Here is a 22,394-nt window from a genome sequence, read left to right on the forward strand (position 1 = left end):
CTTATTTTCTTCACTCCACCCTGGCGTAAGTGGGTACCTGACTTCGGTTGGGGAAGGTTGATACCAGTGGAAGGAGAGGATTGCGCCCTACCTCCCTGTATTAAGCCCTAGACACAGTGGGTATGAATTCACTGTCCTAATGGACGGAAAAGGCTTTGGGAACTTTAACCTTTTAACGTTTTATATGAAAATATGACCAGTATGACTGCAAACACACTTTTGCATGTCAGCCAGCTTTTTAGCCTTCTCATGTTCAGGCAGAATGTTTGCATTTTGTTCTTGTAACCTGTTGGGTAAAGGGTGGAGATTTTTCTGATCTCCCAGGTCAACATGTGTGCAGACCTGCTTGTGCCTGAACCCCTTCCGTGTGTATATGCAAGCAGGAGATCAAATACATGTATTAAAGATCATGAAATTTATGTCAGTGTTCAGTGGGTTATGGAGACAAGAACATACCAAGCATGCACACCCCAGAAAACGGAGCATGGCTGCCTACATGGTGGGGTAAAAACTGTCATACACGTCAAAGCCCACTCGTGTACATACGACTGAATGTGGGAGTTGCAGCCCACAAATGAAAAAGAAGTTCTTGTATACCAGGATCCAAGCTTAGTTATATGTCTTGTGAGGTGGGAACTGTGAGTAAGTGTTGGGCAGTGCGTGTTCAACATTTCTGTTCAGTGGATGCCTGTGTGATCTCCAGTGCTTCTCTTGGCTTCTATTTTAGGATGGGGTTAGTTTTCGTGGCCGAGGTGGTGGTAATTTCTTCTTCTTCTGCGTTCGTGGGCTTCAACTCCCACGTTCACTCGTATATATGCAATTGGGCTTTTTACGTGTATGACCGTTTTTACCCCGCCATGTAGGCAGCCATACTCCGCTTTCGGGGGTGTGCGTGCTGGGTATGTTCTTGTTTCCATAACCCACCGAACGCTGACATGGATTACAGGATCTTTAACGTGCGTATTTGATCTTATGCTTGTATATACACATGAAGGGGGTTCAGGCACTGGCAGGTCTGCACATATGTTGACCTGGGAGATCGTAAAAATCTCCACCCTTTACCCACCAGGCGCCGTCACCGTGATTCGAACCCGGGACCCTCAGATCGAAAGTCCAACGCCCGTTGGTGGTGGTAATGAATTTGGTCCCATGATGAGAATTTATGCCCAGTGTTTTTGCAGGAATGTTTTAAAATTATGATCTGTTCATTTTCCTTTTTATGTGTTGGGGCAGAATTATGAGTCAGTTTCCTTGTGTTTTGATGATTCAGTTCATCAATATTATGGTCATCGTTATCATTGTCATCAGAAGTACTTACCATTATTTTGTTATCCTCATTATTTTTTATTCTATTTTGTTTTTTTGAATATCTTTTTAATCTTTTATTTTTTTTTATACTAAAAGTAGTATATGATATCATTGTTATTGTGAAGTATTATATTTGTTGTGGTTATATAACAGTCTCAGGGTTGGAATTTAACTCTTTTTTTTTTTTTTTTTTTGAGTGCCAGTCGGGCACTCTGGACAAAACATTTGAGTCCCCAATTGTGATTTTGGGTGCCAGCATAATGGGTGCCAGCATAATAAAATGAAATAAAATGTGCCAAAGAAAGTCTTTCTGCCAGACTTCATTGAAGTACACGTGCTGGCGCTTTGATTCTTACTCCAGCTGGTTATTCTTTTTGTCATCCTGAGCTTCCGTCTCTTTTTCGGGAGCCTTTCTTTTAACATTGAAGGTGGGAAACATCGTTCATCGCTAACGCGCCATCAACATCAACATCCGATCACGCACTAGCAAAGATGCTGCTCCATGAAGCGAGCTGCAGCAGACGACACTTTACATTTCAATCGACTGCGTCCGAGCTTGCTTTCTTGGTGTGTCTTTTAATTAATTTTCTTTCGTCCCTATCAATTTTTAAGTGCCATCTGGGCACTCTCGACAGAAAATTTGCGTGCCCGAGCCAACTTTTCGTAGCATTTGCACCCGGGCACCCACTAACTTCGAACCCTGTGTCTAGTTATGTTGGTAATCATCTCATCCTGGATCTCGGGTCTAAAAATTGCAGAAAGCTTAAGGTCCATGAAATGATAAAAAAAATTGTTGATTTCTTTTTTTTAGAAGTACTAGGATTGTGTTAGTTGCTTTGTTTTGAGCTGTAGATAATTAGGGAAATATTAGAATTAATGAGGATTATGTCTTTAAATGTGTTGAGTGGTATATGATGTGATCTGTGTGTGTGTGTGTGTGTGTGTGTGTGCATGTGCGTGTGCGTGCATGCTTAAAAGAGAGGTGTACTCAGAGAGAGAGAGAAACGAAACGAAACGAAAGTTTATTCAATAAGGCCATGGCCCCATTTGAAGGGGTGATTACATATTTTGTAAGAATAGATTTGCATATGAATATAATCTTACAACGTGTATGCTCAGAGCTCTGTTCTCTTTAACCAATCATGAAACTCCGTCGTTTTAATGACTTATAGATAAATATGGCAAGATTCGAAAAAACGTTATCATTTGTAGAAGACAGAAGTAATACTAACCGAAACTTACTTGGTCTGTTATAATATCTCAACGGAATATATATTTGTCTCAAATCATCTAATACAGGACAACATAATACGAAATGGACTTCATCTTCTTTTGCAGATCTACATAACGGACATACCATATCATTTACAGTGCTGGGCTTGTGTCTTTTACTATGTACGTTGATATCAGATACACCAAAACGAAACCTTGTTAAAGCACATCTGATGACTCGGTTAATATTTTTTGCTAAATATGGTTCTGTGAAATGATTCCTTTTAAACAATCTGAACAAAGAAAATCTTTCACTATTTTGTACATGGTCGTTCCACCCCTGCCATCTACAGTCAACCATACGCTGTTTAAAGCAAACAAGAAAATCATGAACACATCCAACCCCTTGATTAAGCCATACAAATGCAAAACCATTACTACATAAACATTTTCGAATGCTAGTCACCCATGTTACCCTTCCCCTGGCATCCAAATCAAATAACACTTTATAAGCTTGAGCAGGCAATCTGCATTCATTCATTTGAACCAGTTTTAACCAATACCTAATACATTTTACATATGAATTAATATAAATCGGATACCTACCAAGCTCACCGTAAACTAAGTCATTTGGCGTTCTTCTGTCCACCTGCAAAAACCTCTTCATAGCAAACAAATGTAGTTTTTCTATCTCGTACCCCTTATCCAACCCCCAAATCTCAGCACCGTATTGTACTATAGGCTGGGCTTGAACATCAAACAATTTAAAAAACAATCTAACAGAATTACTTTCAAACTTATATAATAATTGTAATATGCTCACGACCGCTCGTTTCCCTTTACTAACAAGGTTTCGACAAGCAAACGTAAAACTAAGTTTTGTGGAAAAGAATAAACCAAGATACTGATAAGTATTTATGACAGAAATTTGAAGATTCCCCAAATACCATCGTTCATATGCAGCTAAATACCCACCCTTTCTGAAAACCACTACATTTGTTTTATCCATATTTACTTTAAGCTCCAACCTGTTTGCTGCTTTGTGTAAATTGTTTAACTGGTTTTGTAAACCAACAACAGTTTCAGACAATAAAACAATATCATCTGCAAACAACAATATGAATAACTCTATCAAATCGAAAGTAACACCATGTCTACCATTTTCTATAATTTCTAGGGCTAATTCATTGATAAACAAAGAAAATAAAACAGGACTACAAACATCACCCTGTTTAACCCCCTGTGTACATCTGATATACTCACTAAATTTAGCACCACATCTTATTTTAGCTTTAACATCATCGTACATACTTTTAATACAGCAATAAAGTTTACCTTTTATTCCATTTTTTGTAAGAATCGGCCATAAAAGTTTTCTTGCTGCTGAATCAAAGGCTTTTTCGAAGTCTATAAAAGCGACGTATAATTTTCGATTATGTGCAAACTGCTTTTGAACAGCTGCCATTAAAGTGAACATATGATCAATAGTACTGTAACCCTTCTTAAATCCAGCTTGGTATTCACTTGTCACGTTGTTCAATGTTATCCATTCAGTTAATCTTTCGTTAATAATGGAACCATATAGTTTACTTGCTATATCACATAACGATATCCCTCTATAGTTATTCGGCTCATTTCGTTCACCTTTTTTAAAGAGAGGAATGATAATTGACTCTGACCAGTTTTCAGGATAGATTCCCTGGTCAAACAAAACATTAAACAACTTGACAAGAAAAGTGATGGCAGGTTCACCAAAGTTCTTATAAAATTCACCAATCATTCCGTCCGGTCCAGCGGTTTTCCCATTTTTTAACTTTCTTATTGCTGACAATACTTCTTCTTTGGTGATAGTCCGATCTAAAAAGGCCGTGTTCTGATCTTCCATTGTCATAATATGTTCATCATCACGTGACATTTCATTTTCCTGAGCACTACAATCAGTATTACTTTCTTTTTCCAATATTCTTTTAAAATGATTATACCATTCCTCCATTGTGATACTGTTCTTGGCAAAGACTCGTTTACTCAATAAACCCCGAACATTTTCCCAAAAATCTTGCTGGCTGTCAACAGAAGTAATAATCTGTTTCAGCAATGAGTTATTATACAACCTTTTCTTTCTAAGTAGCATATTTTTGTATTCCCTTCGTGCTACACAGAATAAATCCCTGTCAACAGCATCCAATGTTCTGTTAAATTTTCCCAACAAACTACGCACTTCTACATTCAGTATCAAACCATTTATTTTGCCGTATATTTCTATTTACACATATTTGCTGTTTCATACAATCTGCCGCTTGCTTTATTGTGTTGTTAAAGATTACAAGTGCCTCGTTAACATTAATATCAACCAAATCTGTAGCATGTGACAATTCCAGACATATCTCATGTGACTTTAACTTATCAACAAAACCAGACGCAAATTCATTTTTCCACACATATTTTTCAATGTACTCTCTTTTCTCTGGTGCAGCTGTACTTCCGTTCACAAGAGGAATTTGCACGTGAAATTCCAAAGGCATGTGGTCAGATTCTATTTTTTCTTTTACACAAAATTTACAGCAAGAATTTATAAACTCGAAAAGATCAAACGATGCAATGAAATAGTCATTCACACTGCTACCAGTGTCACTTATATATGTGTAACGACCATTACTGTCACCGTCACATACACCATTGAGAATGTATAGACCAAAAGCATCACACATATCTAACAAGCTTTTACCGTATGAATTTAAAATCCTGTCTTCAGAGCGTCTGCTAATTTTAACCAAAGAGTACTTATCAAACCATGAAAACGTTTTCATTTCTTCACTGAAATCTGGACAGAGAGAGAAAGAGAGAGAGAGAGAGATTGTGTGTGTTTGTGTCATTGTGTGTGTGTGTGTGTGTGTGTCACTGTGTGTGTGTGTGTGTGTGTGTGTGTGTGACTCTGTGTGTGTGTGCACGCACTTAAGAGAGAGGTTTGTATTCCCAGAGAGACAGACAGAGAGAGAGAGAGAAAGAGAGAGAGGGTGTGTGTGTACTTTGCAAGAGAGAGGGGTGTATTCAGAGAGAGAGAGAGAGAGAGAGAGTGTGTGTGTGTGGTGTGTGTGTGTGTGTGTGTGTTTTATCATTGAGCTGAAGTCTTCCTGTCATGTTCATTGTCTGAGGTCACTGACCTGTTGGACAGTCCATAGACGTGTTCACCACTGGGTGTTCACCTTTGGCTTGGATGCAAGATGGCCAGAAGTCAAAGCTGCTGAAAGCCAAGTCATTGTAGAACACACTGAGCAGACTGTGCAGTTTGGAGTGAAAGAGTGAAGAATGAACGTGTGTTCGGTTCAGAGTCATTGGAAGATTTTACAGTCATGTTGATGTGCTTGTGATAAAAGTGAACCTGTGTGTTGCTTCATTTTATTTATTCGTTCATTCGTTTGTTTGTTTGTTTATTTATCAGTTCATTTATTTATTTTCAAATGCCTTCTGTTTTCACACATTGATTCTTAATATTACGGAACTACTCTGAACTTTTTTGTATGTTCAGTACTTGCAAAAGAACTGCGAACCGTAAGTTATACGATTAGTTGGAAAGCATACAGCGTGAGTCATTAGCATTGTGTGGTTTTAATGCTGTGTATGTGGCAATAAAGTTAAAATGACAGATTCCATTGTTGCAGATGCAGTATACTGCCATGTGTTTGACAGCAAAGTTAACATAAAAGATTCTGTTAATTCATGTGGAGTATTTCTGCTGTGGGTTCGTGAACATGACAGATTTCGTTGTTTCAGGTGCCGTATACTGTCGTGTGTTTGACAACAAAGCGAACATGACAGATTCCAGTTTTCAGGTGGAGTTTTCTGTCATGTGTTTTGACCGATTCCATTTTTGACTCACTTGTGTAAACAAAGTGAGTCTATGTTTTAACCCGGTGTTCGGTTGTCTGTGTCTGTGTGTCCGTGGTAAACTTTAACATTGACATTTTCTCTGCAACTACTTTGTCAGTTGACACCAAATTTGGCATAAAAATAGGAAAAATCCAGTTCTTTCCAGTCATCTTGTTTAAAACAATATTGCGCTTCTGGGATTGGCACAAAAAAAATAAAGAATGAAGCCTAATTATATGCAAACTGCATTTACTGTTATATTTATATTTTTTGTATTCTCTAAACTTGGCACTTTGATCTGATATTCTGACCCAACAGCTAGAGCAGTCATTATTATCATTTTTTGTTCAAACAGGAACTTCTTTTGCTAAGCATGGAATTTTTATTTATTTTGCAAACGTTTTGCTGCAGTTAGTAAAAAGGGGAAATTACTCCGAAATGCTAGTGGAGTTAATTTGCTTTAAACTGATCTTTCTCATCTTAAACATTATATTTTGAAACATGAGAGGCAAGGCCTTCAAGACTCACTTGTGATGCACTTTAAAAAAAAAAAATCCAAGCTTTTTATGTATTGAGTATAATTTCAAAATGTAATGTTTAATATGAGAAAGATCAGTTTAAAGCAAAGTAAGTTCCCCAGCAGAGTAATTTCCCTTGTTCTGCTATCTAAACCAAAACGTTTGCAATAAATAAAACTTCCATGCTTAGCAAAAGAAGTTCCTGTTTGAACAAAAAATGATAATAATGACAGATCCTTTGTTGGGTCGAATATCAGATCAAAGTGCCAAGTTTAGAGAATACAAAAAATATAAATATAACAGTAAATGCATTATACTCAATACCTAAAAACTTGAATTTTTTTTAAAGTGTATCACAAGTGAGTCTTGAAGGCCTTGCCTTTCTTGTTTCAGTTGCAGTACACTGTCTTGTGTTTGACAACAAAGTGAACATGACAGATTCCATTGTTGCAGGTACAGTGCACTGCCATGTGTTTGACAACAAAGTGAACACAGCCGATTCCATTGTTGCAGGTGCAGTACACTGCCATGTGTTTGACAACAAAGTGAACACAGCCGATTCCATTGTTGCAGGTGCAGTACACTGCCATGTGTTTGACAACAAAGTGAACACAGCTGATTCCATTGTTGCAGGTGCAGTACACTGCCATGTCTTTGGCAACAAAGTTAACATGGCAGATTCCATTGTTGTAGGTGCAGTACACTTCCATGTGTTTGACAACAAAGTGAACACAACAGATTCCATTGTTGCAGGTACAGTGCACTGCCATGTGTTTGACAACAAAGTGAACACGGCAGATTCCATTGTTGCAGGTGCAGTACACTGCTGTGTCTTTGACAACAAAGTGAACACAACAGATTCCATTGTTGCAGGTGCAGTACACTTCCATGTGTTTGACAACAAAGTGAACACAACAGATTCCATTGTTGCAGGTACAGTGCACTGCCATGTGTTTGACAACAAAGTGAACATGGCAGATTCCATTGTTGCAGGTGCAGTATGAGGTGGTGGACGCCCATGTGACGTACCGACCGACTGAGACCAACCCACCCTACCTCCTGGAGAAGATGGAGGAGCTGGGCATGAAGGCCACCATCATGGACATCCACACCTCCCCCTCCCACTCCTCCACAGGGGCTGGTGGGGGCGATGGAACGGAGAAGGTGGGCATCATCGTGGAGGGCATGACCTGCCAGTCGTGCGTGCGCAACATCGAGAGCAACATCTCCCGCATGGATGGCGTGCAGCACATCGCAGTGTCCCTGGAGGACAAGCTGGCAGTGGCCATCATCCGGCCTGGCCAGACCAGCGCCAACGCAGTGGCCGAGGGGATCAGCAACATGGGGTTCGACGCCAGGGTGGCCACCAACGGGGTCAACCGGCACTGCGTGGTCAGCGTCCAGGGCATGACGTGCAACTCGTGCGTCAGGAACATCGAGTCCAACGTGGGCGGGAAGCCCGGGGTCGTGGCTATCAAGGTGTCCCTGGCTGACAACAACGCTGTGGTGACATACAACCCCAAAGTGTTGAGTGCCGTGGAGGTCGCTGAGATGATCGACGACATGGGTTTTGATGCTGAGGTCGCTGAGGAGGACACAGATAGCATCCATGACAGAGAATTTGATGCCCTCGCGGAAAGAAACGCCTCAGGGAACGTCCACAAATCCTGCGAGGTCAGCGTGAAGGGCATGACGTGCAACTCCTGTGTCCAGAACATCCAGTCCAACATAGGTGGGAAGCCGGGCGTGGTGTCCATCAAGGTCTCCCTGGCGGACTCCAATGCCGTCGTCACCTACGACCCCGCCGTCACCAGTCCGGGTCAGGTCGCAGGAATGGTGGACGACATGGGGTTTGACGCTGCGGTCGTCCTGCAGGACTTTGCTTCAGGTGACAGCCCCTCCCCCTCCCCTGCCCTCTTCCAGAAATGCACCATCAGCATCGAGGGCATGACCTGCCAGTCGTGTGTCAGGACAATAGAGACAGCCATGGGGGTGGAGCCTGGGGTCCAGAGCATCAGCGTCTCTCTGGACGACAGGAGTGGGGAGGTGACGTTCGACTCGTCCCTGCTGACCCCTGCCAAGATTGCGCAGATGATCAGTGACATGGGCTTCACGGCGTCGGTGGCGGAAGGGGGTGGGATGCAGTCGGTGGTGGTGGCCATCAAGGGCATGACGTGTCAGTCCTGTGTCCGCACCATCGAAGGCAAGCTGTCGGAGCACCCGGCGGTCAAGACCATCCGGGTGTCACTGGCGGAGCAGACTGGGACCATACAGTTCGATCCCAACAAGGCCTCACCGCAGATGCTGGCGGAGGCCATCAGCGATATGGGTTTTGATGCCACTGTGCCAGGTAAGGATTTGTGTGTGTGTGTGTGTGTAGTGTGCACATACGTGTGTGTAGTGTGTGTGTGTGCGTGTAGTGTGTGTGTGTGTGTGTGTGTGTAGTGTGTGTGTTTGTGTGTGTGTGTGTGCGCCTTAGGGCGAAAGATGGACTGGACAGGAAGACAGCGCAGATTTCTGGCTGCATTAACAGTTCTAATTGGTATTGAAAATCATTTCAATCTTTCTTTGAAATATAACTGAATAATTCATTAAGTCAGAAATGATAAAAATTGCACAGTATGAACACTACAGAAAGTACTTAGCCAAAATGCTTCTTCTTAAAGTAAAACCCAAACAACTGACTGGTGATAACAGCTTTCTGAAAAAAAACCCCGTCCTGTCATGATTCAGATCTTACGTTTTACCTTCCTGTACTTTCACCATCACATGGTTATCACATGAGAATGCACACAAAGCATGAGTCATTTGTGTTAGTTGCTATGGACCTAATTATCCAGTGTCATCTGACTTAGGTCCTGTTGGAATTCAACGAATGGATCAATGTATTAGGTCTTTTTGAATTTCTTTTTTTAATTGATAGTACTTGTTAGATTATCATTATATGCCTTCCCATACATTTTGCTGGCTATCACTATCACTTGAAATACTGAGTACACACATCCATAAAATGTTTAAAATGCTAAAAACGCCAAGTCATCTGATGCATTTTTTTTTTTTTTATATATATACTGATGGAGTTTTAGGGAAATGAAAAAAAGTTTTAATCTGTGTGTGTGTGTGCGTGCGCGCGTGCGTGTGCACGCTTAATGTATGTGTGTGTGTGTGTGTGTGTGTGTGTGTGTGTGTGTGAGAGAGAGAAAGAGCAAACCAAAAAAAACATTACTACAATAACATGAGAAAAAAAAAGAAGAAAATAAAAAAAATCTCTGTAACTTTTCTTTCACCAGCGTTTAGCTGTTTTAAAAATTGTTTATGGATTAATTATAGTATGGACTGCTTACTGTGAGTTTGCAGAGGGATGTTGTTGAGTATATATATATATATATATATATATATATATATATATATATTTTTTTTTTTTTTTTTTTTTTTTTTTTTTTTTTTGCAGCCACCGGTAGTGAGAGCTGTACTATTATATTTATGAACAATATAGCTGCCACAAGCTGTTACCAGTGAGTCCAGGCCATCACAGCCATCCCAAGCCTATTTTGTGGGGGGAGGATAGGGAGAATAACAGTGTATGGATTTTTCCCTGAGTGTTTGTTTGTCCCTGCAGCGTAGCCGACTGTCAAAGGAAGGGTGTGGGTGAAGTCATCAATACAAGTCATTTATTGGACGGATGTGTGGAGCAAGGTCACCCCAGTGTAGTGTTTGTCGTAGGGCTGATGACTTTTTTCATTTATTTTATTTATTTTTATTTTTTTGATTTTTTGTCTGTTAGTACTTAGTACTTAGAAATTTTCGTTTACCCAGATTCGAAAGTTTGAACTTACTTTCTTGTATGAGTGTTTTTTTGTGTGTTTTTTTTTCACCTTCCTCAGCAAAAAGAATTTTAAAAGATGAAATATAATTCTAATATACTGTATATAAATTCAAACTTTAGATTAGAACTGTGGGATGGGAATTTTCTACTCTGTACATTTGTCCAGAATCAGAGTCTTTCCTAACAAATTTTTGTCTTCTTGTATATGTGTGTGTGTGTGTGTGCGAGTGTCTTTGTCTTTGTGCGTGTGTATTTGTATGTTTGTGGTGTGTGTGTGTCCTTGCAGCATGTTTGCATGCATGTGTGTTTGAGTGTGTGTGTTTTTGGGGGGCTGGGTGGGGTGGGAAGGGGGGGGGGTATGTGTGTGTGATATTTGTGTGTGCATGTGTTCCATGACCAGATTCCACACTCCAGTGTCCTATTCATTATTGTCTTCTGTTGTTTTTTTTTTAATTGATGCATAGATCATTGCAAAGTCATTGATTTCCAAACAACAGAAACAGAAACATGTGTTAGTTTCCAGAACAAGGTTTCCTCCACACCATTAACACTGCAATGTGAAAAACACACAATCCAAAAATTCATTTTCACTTGAGGTACATCACCAAAAAACTGATTTGCATGTCTGGTTGTTTGTAAAATTTATATTATGTGTGGATTATTTAAATACTACATCAGTTTTTATTTTGTTCAGACTTAAGTTTATCATGCTTGCCTCCTTGTAAATTACAGAGAAGCAGGCAGGCAGACGCAGATGTAAGCAAGCACATGAATGCCTGCACACAAAACACATACACACTGACAACTGCTGGTTTGAAAATGTAGGCCTTAAAAACCAGTTTGGATTACCAAACCAGGTACCCGACTCTAATTTTCACTATTCTTTCTACGGTAATTTTTTTTCGTACATGATAACAAAATTATTCTTAAATGTGGATGTGCACACACAACAGGTTAAGGATGGGTCGAGAAAGTAATACTGGGCTCAGACATGAGTTGATTCTTCTTCAAGCCACAGCTGGTTATAGAGAGAGGTGGAGCTGTACATTACGGACAGGTAAGAAAGCAGGATGAATGACAACACCAACACCTGCCACGTGCTTTCCTGTCGAGCAATGATGCCTCTAAATTGTTGGCTGATGATTACCTGCATACGATCTGACTGTCACAGGCTCGCCCCCCCCCACCACCACCAAGCAGCAAGGGCAGTAAAGAGACCCGAGACAGTTGTGGAAAGAGAGTGCAAGCTGTATAGTGGGGAGCTTTAAATAGACAAAAAAAGAGAAAATTGTTCATTAATTTAAATCAAGACTCACCCTGTTGAAGAGCAAGAGCCAGGCCTAGTAGAACACCTTGACCGAAACGGGTGTCAGCCAAAGATCACTGACCTCAACCCTACCTGCCTTTGTGGATTGCACGATCCATTGATCAACATTTGGCTGAAACTGGTGGTTAAGAAATTAAATTTCCTATCACTGAGTGGTGAGGAGAACGATGCCTCCTGAAAGGCCGAGGTTTGGGCTGATAAGCAGCTTCCTGCAGAAACGCAGCATGGATGGAAGTGGTTTGCGAAGAAGAGCGGAAAGGGTTCAGGATCAGCCAGGCTGCTGTAGATGTAGAGGTGATTGTAGGTGTAGTCAGATGTGTGACCGGTACTGTGAACTGTTGTCTTTTCATCTCGTTTACAGTGCAGTCTGTACCTTTTTTTTTCCTTCCTTTTTTTCTCCCTTGGTTTTCTTTCATTTGGGAAACTTTCATTGTTTCTCCTGTTGTAAAACTCTAGAAAAGTGTTCATGGATCTACTGTTGCAGTATTTCAAGATTTAGCATTTGCTTTGTTAGAAATTTGGTTCTTTTCTAAATGTGATTAAAGTTAGACCAACCTTTGTCTCGCTCTGCATAGGTGTATTATTGTGAGTGTGTGTACATAATGTGTGTGTGCCTGTGTGTGTCACTGTGTGTGTGGCTGCCTGCCTGCATGTATGTGTGCCTGTGTATGACTGTGTGTGTCTGTGTGCCTGCCTACCTGCATGTGTATGTGTATGCATGATGTGTGTGTGTGTGTGTGACTGTGTGCCTGCCTGCCTGCTTGATTGTGTGAATGAGAGAGTGTGCGTTTAAGTGTGAGAGGAGAGAAAAAGTAAGAGAGGCTCAGAGAGACAGTTGTCAGTAACTGGTCAAAAAATGAAATGTGATATCAACACACATTTGTAGCCAGACAACAGTCTGTGACAGACAGTTCAGATGACAATCACTCTCAGTCAAATATCGTCTCTTTGTCCATGCTGCGTGACCATGTGGGTATGGAAGGAGAGAGAGAGACTCAGACTCAAGAGACAGAGACTGAGAGAGTGACAGACAGTTCAGATGACTCTCACTCTCAGTCAAATATCGTTTCTTTGTCCATGCTGTGTGACCATGTGGGTATGGAAGGAGAGAGAGAGAGAGACTCAGACTCGAGACAGAGACTGAGAGAGAGAGAGTGACAGACAGTTCAGATGACTCTCACTCTCAGTCAAATATTGTCTCTTTGTCCATGCTGTGTGACCATGTGGGTATGGAAGGAGAGAGACTCAGACTCAAGAGACAGAGACTGAGAGAGATTGACAGACTTCTTCTTCTTCTTCTGCGTTCGTGGGCTGCAACTCCCACGTTCACTCGTATGCACACGAGTGGGCTTTTACGTGTATGACTGTTTTTTCCCCCGCCATGTAGGCAGCCATACTCCGTTTTCAGATGACAATCACTCTCAGTCAGATATCGTTTCTTTGTCCATGCTGTGTGACCATGTGGGTATGGAAGGAGAGAGAGAGAGACTCAGACTCGAGACAGAGACTGAGAGAGAGAGAGAGTGACAGATAGTTCAGATGACTCTCACTCTCAGTCAAACATTGTCTCTTTGTCCATGCTGCGTGACCATGTGGGTATGGAAGGAGAGAGAGAGACTCAGACTCAAGAGACAGAGACTGAGAGAGTGAGTTATCAGTCAGTGGTCAGAAATGAAACTTGATATCAGCCCAGAGTCGTAAGGCGACAGCCAGTCAGAGACAAGACAGTCCAGATTGTGCCTCAGATATATATCATCAATTTATCCCCCCCTGACTTGGGTTGTCTCCCCTCCAGATGGCCTGCGGAGGAGGCTGCAGAAGGAGAGTGAGAGCGCCAAGGGGAAGTCACTGATTCGCTCGGCCAGCAGTGTGGAGATTATGAACAACGCCGTGCGTTTCAGCAAGGCGGCCGACGAGGAGATGGACGACTGTGAGAAATGCTTCGTCACCATCAAGGGCATGACTTGTGCCTCCTGTGTGGCCAACATCGAGAAGCATGTGGGCAAGATTGAAGGTTGGTGGTTTTTGTTTGAGGTTTTCTATTTTTCAGCTGCAACCTACTTTGTTTTTCCATATTAACTCACTCAGTACGGCCAGTCCTCTCTTCTCCTCTACACAGACCCCTCGGATGTCCAGTGGGTGTCTGAATGACCCAACCTTTAGCTTCCGTTGTCAGAATTGTGGTTTTCTTTGTCAACATTTACCTCTTCAGTATAAGACCCTTCCGACTGTAATATTTTGATGATGGTAATTGGGGTGAAAAGCTGTTAACGTCGTCTCTTTCGCCATTCGTATGGAGAGAGTTAATAAGCACAGGACATGAATCAGACCCATGCTGGAATCTGCACCAGTGGGTCATGGTAAGTGTATGTCAGATTAAACATGATTTAGAGAGAAAATTTCCTCTAAAAAAAAAAAAAAAAAAAATCATGTATTCTGTTGTTGTTTTTTGGGGCGGTTTATTTTGTTTTGTTTGTTTGTTTGATTGTTATAAACAAACTTATGATTCATAGCTTTTGTTTTATTGTTATGTAGGGTTTTTTATTGTCATTTTTCAGATTTCTGTAAACATTGTAGTTGTAGTTTATTCTTTGTTGCTTTTCATTTTTCTTTTCTTTCTTTCACTCTTTTGTTGTTTTGTTTTTATTTCCTTTTTAGTTTCTTGAGGAAATATAAGCTGTCTGTATGAATACTTGTTGAAATTATATTTTGTTCTGTTTTTACTTATTTTCTTTTGATTTACTCATATAGTTTACTTACTTGTTTCTTTTATTAACTAATTTATCTATTTACATATTTATCTGTTTGTTTATTTATTTATCAGTAATAGCTAATCATTTGTAACAGTGAATGTGGGCAATTTCTGAATTATACTTGAGAATTTTTTTTGTAAAACTATATATTTTTATTGTATTTATTTTATGGTGAATTGTACTACTGTTGTTATAGTATGTAATTTTTTTCACTATTTTATCAATTGATATAAATCAAACCATGATTACATTATTATTATTAACTACATACATGTATCTGAATGTGTATTGTGTGTGTGTGTGTGTTTATGTAAGTTTGTGCCTGCCTATGTGTGCGTATGTGTTAGGATAGCTGTTAGATACACATGTATGTTAAAATGTATGTATGCAGTGTGTGTGTGTGTGTGTGTGTGTGTGTGTGTGTGTGTGTGTGTGTGTGTGTGTAGTCACATTTTGGTGTGTGTATGTAACATAGATATAATGTATCATGTTAACAAAAGCGTTTTTGTAAAGCACCTAGAGCAGATTTCTGGATAGTGTGCTATATAAGTATCCATTATTATTATTATTATTATACCTTGATAACATGATTATTGTATCAAGGTATACTTTTTGCACTGGAAGTGAAAAGGATACATATGTCTTGTAGGGTGCAGTGACTGAGTTATTCCAGTGCTTGATTCTTGCCTGAGTTTCCCCGAGTGCGATTCCCAGTTATGGCGCACCTGCTATCCGGATTCAGGGTGGAGATTTTTCCATCACCCAGGTCAACATATCTGCAGACCTGTTAGCGCATGAACCCCCTATGTGTGAACAAATGCATGTCGAAGACCAAATACGCATGTTAAAGATCCTGTCACCCATGTTAGTGTTCGGTGGGTTACAGAAACAGTAACGTACCCAGCATGCACAGCCCTGAAAATGGTGTATGGCTGCCTACTTGGCAGGGTAAAAACAGTCATACACATAAAAAAAAGCCTCTTGTACGTACAAGTGAATGTGGGAGTTGCAGCCTGTGCACACAGAAAATGAAGAAGTATACAGTTATGTTTTGCAAAGTGTTATTTCTCCTGTACTGCTTAAGAAGTGGATTGAAAGAAAAAAGGAATAATTGATTCAGACACAGTCACTATTTCTGTGTCTTCTTTGCATATGATGATTTGCAGTTATATCTCCTGCTCTGTTTTGAAGCCTTGGTCAGTTTCAGTGTTTTCACATATATCATTATGTTTCTGGCAGCATAGAACATGTATCGGATCAAATAAAGAACTGCACCACTTTTTGCCTTGCGTCATAATGTCCCATTTATCAGTGCTGACCACAGCGGCGCCTTCTTGGTCCTACTGATCTGCAGTCAGATTGCCTGCCTGTCTATCGGACGTTTGTGATGAGAACGTGGCTCATGTTTCATTCTCTGCCAGTCGGAATCTTACACTATGTAGTTTTATGATTTGTGAAGAATGCATTGTTATGTATGTATATGTATACATTTCAGTGAAGTGGGCCATGGTGTTTGGGAATGGCTGGTGCCATAGGAACCTTTGTAAAAAGTTTGTTGCTTGCAGGAACTTTTGTCTTCATGGTTTTTTCAAACTGTTGTAGAGACTTGTTACTCTGTGCAAGCAAAAACCAATCCAAAATTTGCGTTGAAAGAGAAAAAAAAAAAGCATCAACGTTTTTGTTATTGCTTAAACTCCCAGACACAAAATTTGTATTTTGGATTTGGATTCTTTGCCTGCGAATTTTGCATCATTTTTGGGATGTATCTAGAATTTCACTTTCATTCTATGATCTTAGTTGAAATATTATACAGGTTTTAGAATGGGATGCAGATGTTGTAGATGAAATGATGTTAATTGTTATGTTGGAAGCACTCGACTACAACCGATTAAAATGTTTCCAGCTGATCTGGGAAATGAAACAGTGCTTGAGAAAATTGGACAGAGATCTTTCTCTAGCATCAGTTTTAACGTATTTTGATTTAAAAAAAAAAAAAAAAAATCTACAGTAGCAGGCTGCTTTTTTCTTTTCTTTTTTTCCTTCTGCATTACAGAATTGCAGTGGACATTTACAATTCTTTTTTGTTTGATTGTCATGTGAATTTTAGCTGTTGAGGGTTTCTTATGATCTGTTTCACATGTTTATGTATTTTTGGATATATTTTGGTTTACATAATCCTCATTTTTATTGAATTGTTTCATTTTGTTTAATGTGATTTGAATTTTATTTGTTCTGTTGTTGAAAACCCTGTGTGCAGGTGTTCGAAGCATCTTGGTGTCGCTGATGGCTCAGAGGGCAGAGGTGAAGTATGACCCTGCCTACATCCTCCCGTCCACCATCGCCAGTGCCATTTCCGAGCTGGGCTTCAGTGCCAAGGTCAATGAGGCGGAAGGTCTGGGTCAGGGTACGGTGGACGTGACGGTGAGTGTGAAAAAGGCCTGGGTCTTGCGGCGCCTTCTTGGTGCTGTATGACAGTCAGTCGTGTTTGACTATGACCATCAGAACAGCAGAGGAGGTAACTGCTGTCCCGACGATCTGGGCTAGAATTTGATTATAGTGGAGAGTATCTTGCCCAGGTTACATCCCCACTCTCTCGGCCAAGAGGGTTTTAGGACAGTCGGTGTTGGGACGGTTCCCAAAGGTCAACTAGCCCCCAAGGCTGCAGCACGTAGAGCCAGTGCAATTTTGCCTCCTAGTTTGAGAGTCATAGTCCTTCACAAAAGACTAAGGTGTCAATGATTTCCCATTGCAATGGAGAAACCATTGATAACACAGCTCTCACTTTGCTGTTCGCCCAACTGTAAACCTTGGTATCATAACTGGCAAAATAAAGCTGGATGCACTCTGCGGGAGCCACTCTGTCTGGCTCTGCAACTAAGCCATTGTCATCAGTAGGGGGCTAAGTAAGTGGTGTCCCCAAAGTACATTAAATCAGAACAGGCACCACTGAACACCATCAAAGTGACTCAGCCGCAGAACAGGGTCTCCTCTGGTGTGTGGCCTGCTGGCGACCGAACATCGGTGGTTTATGGAGGGTCGATGCTGGGACTGAAACAAGCGAACCTGGTTGTAGTTGTGTTTGGGGTACTTGGAATGAGCAGCATGGGAGTGTTGCCACTTAAACAGTGCACATGATGGGATATAGCAACAACAACAAAAAAAACAAAACAAAAAAAAAAGAAGAGAAAAAATGCTGGGTGTTATTCACTTTTTTTGTGTACCCAGGAATTTTGGACATTTTGTTTAGATTTTTATATTTTGATGATGATCAAATGATGATGGGGGCGGTGATGATGCTGCTATAGGAGGGTCCATTTAGGTTTGGGACTACTTGACAAGGCTGCACTCACATATTATATCCCAGTGGCAATCAGACTGAGAGATAGATTGTTGAACACCACTCCTACATATGAAACAAACCAGTTTACACACAGCTCTGTTTTGTCTGTATATGATGATAACGAGTCACACCAGTCTCTGTGGCAAAGTGGTGAGTGCTGCGGACTGACAACTGGGAGGATGCGGATTTGATCCCTAATCAAAGGTGTGTTGTTTCGTCTCGTGGCTGGCTCCAGCCAAGAGCTGAATGATTGGTGGGGTCAGATGGGAAGACTGGCACCACAGAGTCGAGGGTCATCCACTTTGAAGGGTGCATCTTTGGGAATATTGCTTATACTTCCTAACCAACAATGCAGGTGTTTGTACCTCTCAGGCCTGGTTTACGCTGGGATATGCTCAGAGCGTGAAACGCCTTGTCAAGTAGCCCCAAACCTAAATGGTACCCCCGTAGCAGCAGCATCATCACCCCCATTGTCATTGAAATATTGAAATCAGAATGTCCCAAATTCTGGGTTAGAGTAAAAACAAAACAAGAAACAAAAATTTACCAGAGATGTGGGACTGGTCTAGACATACACATACCCACCTCGTGATGATGCATGCACTCAATGTTGGGCAATGGTCTGAAAAAGGAGGGAAGGGATGTGGTGGAGAACAAGAGGGAAGGAAGGACATAAAATTTGATGAGCAATATGCACAGGATAGCAGCTGTCAACACCAGCAAGGGGTATGCTCTGGAGATATTGGGGCAATAGTTTACTGCTGAAACACAATAAGCACAGCACAGTATACCTCAACACTTTGTAGCAGAAGCAGGGGAATGTACATGTAAAAAAAATGCTCTTGTTTATCTCTTTGTACATCTTTACACATGCTGTCCTTCGTTGGAGCAATCAGATCATGTGTACGTGCATACAGGCACGTTGATCTGTTCGAAAACAGTTATGAATATGTTCTCCTTCACTCATGTATTTGCCCCAGGGTTGATTCGAACTCATCTTGAGGTTCACCTTCTTTAATTACCTGAATGTTTATTGATGACTGTTGCCATGGGATAGAAAACCTTTTTTTTCTTCCTCTTTTCTTTTCACTTAATGATTGTGCCATGAGTTCAAGTTGATCATATTTTTCACATGCCTTTTTTTTCGTAAGCCTGAAGATAGAATCATTTTCTTTCTTAAATTTTTCTTTTATGAAAGTGTGTGTGTGTGTGTGTGTGTGTGTGTGTGTGTGTGTGTGTGTAAAAAAAGGCCTTTATCTTGCCTAATTCTTTACCCATCAAAGATTCAACAAATCAGTCAATCAATCCCTTCATTGACAGATCATGGGGACAATGCTCTTGCCGTGTCTAATTCTTCACCTATCAAAGATCCAACCAGTCATTCCAATCCTTCATTCACAATCATTGGGATGACTCCATCCACAGATCATCGGGATGATGTGCCCATCGTGCCTAATTCTTTACCTGTCAAAGATTTGTCATGCCTAATTCTTTGCCTATCAAAGATTCGTCATGCCTAATTCTTTACCTATCAATAAGTCAATCCCTCCATTCATTCACAAACCATGGGGATGACTCCATCCACAGATCATCGGGATGACGTGCTCGTCGTGCGTGCACCTGATCCAGAGCACCTTGCTGAAGCACCCTGGGGTGCTGACGGCCTCTGTGGCCCTGGCCACATCCTCTGGCCGCTTCACCTACGACAACGAGGTCTGCGGGCCCCGCGACATCATCAGCGCCATCAAGGTACAGTACTGTGTTGTGTGTTGTGTTGTGTTGTGTTGTGTCGTCTGCAGGCCCAGCAACATAATCAACACCATAAAGGCACTGTATTGGTTTGTGTTGTGTTGTGTTGTCTTGTGTCGTCTGCAGGCTCCATGACATCATCAACGCCATCAAGGTACAGTACTGTGTTGTGTTGTGTTATGTTGTGTTGTGTTGTGTTGTGTTGTGTTGTGTTGTGTTGTGTTGTGTTGTGTTGTGTTGTGTTGTGTTGTGTTGCGTTGCGTTGCGTTGCGTTGCGTTGCGTTGCATTGTGTCTGCAGGCCCTGCGACATCATCAACGCCATCTAGGTACAATTTTGTGTTGTGTTTTGTTATGTTGTGTTGTATCATATCGTATCATATTGCTTTGTCCACCTCCTCTGGCCGCTTCACCTATAGCAACAAGGTCTGTGGGCCCCACGACATCATCAACGCCATCAAGGTAGAGGATTTGATTCTGTTGTGTTGCGTTGTGTCGTCTGTGGGCCCTGCAATATTATCGACGCCATCAAGGTACAGTACTGTATTATGTTGTGTTGTGTTTTATTGAGTTGTATTGTGTTGCATTGTGTCGTCTGTGGGCCTGCAACATCATCATCGCCATCAAGGTACTGTGTTGTGTTGTGTTGTGTTGTGGTGTGTTGTCTGTTGTATTGTATTGTGTCTTATTGTATTGTGTCGTATCATATTCTATTATTGTATCGTGTCATATTGTCTGTGGGCCCCGCGACATCATCAACACCATCAAGGTACAGTACTGTGTTTTGTTGTGTTGTATTGTGTTATGTCTTATTGTATTGTGTCATGTTGCATTGTGTTGTATTACTTGTATTATATTTTGTCGTATCGTATTGCATCATATTGTAGTGTATTGTATTGTGTCATATCATATTGTACTGTATAGTATCGTATTGTATCATATCATATTGCATCACATTGTATCATATCGTATTGCATTGCATTGCATTGTATTGTATTGTATTGTATTGCTTGACTGGAGAGAGATTTCCATATGAGGTGATGTTTGTTGTGCAGGACATCGGGTTTGAAGCTCATCTGCTGACCGATGACGATAAGAAGGCCGCACGCTATGACCACAGAGAGGACATTAAACGGTACGCTTCACCTATCAGTGTCTTTGTTCTCGTCTTTGTTTCTCTCTCCCTCACTGCCTGACTATATGATTATCACTCTCTCTCTCTTTGTCTTTCTGTCGTTTCATTATTAGCGTCTCTCTGCCTTTGTGTTTGTATGTGTCATTTTTACTGTGAGTTGTGCCAGTCCTGCTCTGCTTATTATTCATTGGAGGAAAACGTGTTTATGAGAAACAGTATTGATGTCATCAGAGCACAAACATATGCGTGCATACGTACATGCGTTTATGAATGGAAATATGAAACACACACACACACACGCATGCACACACACACATACACACCAACACACACACACACACTCTCTCTCACATGCGCGCGCACACACACACAAACACACATCCACATGCATTCTCTCTCTCTCTCTCTCTCTCTCTCTCACACACACACACACACACACACACTCACACACACACACTCTCTCTCTCTCTCTCTTCTTCTCTCTCTGTGTCTCTCCTTCACTCAAACGCGCACGCGCGCACACTCTCTATCTCTCTCTCTCTCTCTCTCTCTCTCTCTCTCTCTCTCTCACACACATACACACACACTTCCTCTCTCTCTCTTTCCCTCTCTCTCTCTCTCTCTCTCAAACCTCTATCAACCTTTCCCACTCACTCAAACAGATGGAGGAACTCGTTCCTGGTGTCGCTGATCTTCGGCGTTCCCTCGTTCGTGGTGATGATGTACTTCATGTTCGGCTACACGGGGGAGGAGGAGAAGGGTGGGGGGGGTGGCACGGCCAACACCACGGCCAAGCCGGCCAGGGGCAGCGACCACAAGCCGCAGTACATGATCGTGGACGGTCTTTCCCTGGAGAACCTGCTCATGTTTCTACTGGCCACCCCTGTGCAGGTGGGTGTGTCTGCCTTGTGTGTGTGTTTCTGTTCTTTATTTAAAATCCTTTTTTTAATTTCACATACTTAACCGTGACCCACTAGTGCAGACTCCGCCAGGGGTCTGATTCCTGTCCTGTGCAAACTACTATCCACCTGTGCAGAGAAAACGAAAGTAGCTACGGCCGATAACCTCCCGTAGTAGGTTACCTCCCCATTGCATCCCTGACTAGCACCCTCTTTTTCCGGCAGCCATCTTGACTCTTGCTCCTGTGCTCTGCATACGGCTAAGTTTTTTTTTTTCCTGTAATTTCTGCCTGTCTATCGATTCTTTGTCGCTGTCTTTTTGTGTCCAATCATGATTAACAACAGGCCACAAAATTACTTGGTTCGATTGGGCGATCGAGCTAAGATTAAGCCAAAAATCTTTTTTTTGTTTTTGTGGTGCACCATTGTCTGTACTGTTTCAGTGGCATTGCTCCCACGTGG

General features: G+C 41.4%; 1 protein-coding gene across 8 annotated transcripts in view; it reads left to right on the top strand.

Moving 5' to 3' along the window:
• The window catches only part of LOC143298813 (copper-transporting ATPase 1-like), an 81,164-nt gene that overhangs the window by 24,896 nt on the left and 33,874 nt on the right, over positions 1 to 22,394 (top strand). For all 8 annotated transcript variants that reach the window (XR_013057436.1, XM_076611794.1, XM_076611795.1 and 5 more), the window contains 6 exons: positions 7,899 to 9,255; positions 13,854 to 14,072; positions 17,069 to 17,232; positions 19,739 to 19,900; positions 20,954 to 21,033; positions 21,696 to 21,924. Coding sequence is in view for 7 of the 8 variants with exons in the window: in XM_076611794.1 (XP_076467909.1) it covers positions 7,899 to 9,255; positions 13,854 to 14,072; positions 17,069 to 17,232; positions 19,739 to 19,900; positions 20,954 to 21,033; positions 21,696 to 21,924 (2,211 nt within the window). In the remaining variant the exon portion in view is untranslated. The remainder of the gene's footprint in view (positions 1 to 7,898; positions 9,256 to 13,853; positions 14,073 to 17,068; positions 17,233 to 19,738; positions 19,901 to 20,953; positions 21,034 to 21,695; positions 21,925 to 22,394) is intronic.

This window comes from Babylonia areolata, chromosome 24 (genome assembly GCF_041734735.1).
Source record: "Babylonia areolata isolate BAREFJ2019XMU chromosome 24, ASM4173473v1, whole genome shotgun sequence".
NCBI classification, from domain to species: domain Eukaryota; kingdom Metazoa; phylum Mollusca; class Gastropoda; order Neogastropoda; family Buccinidae; genus Babylonia; species Babylonia areolata.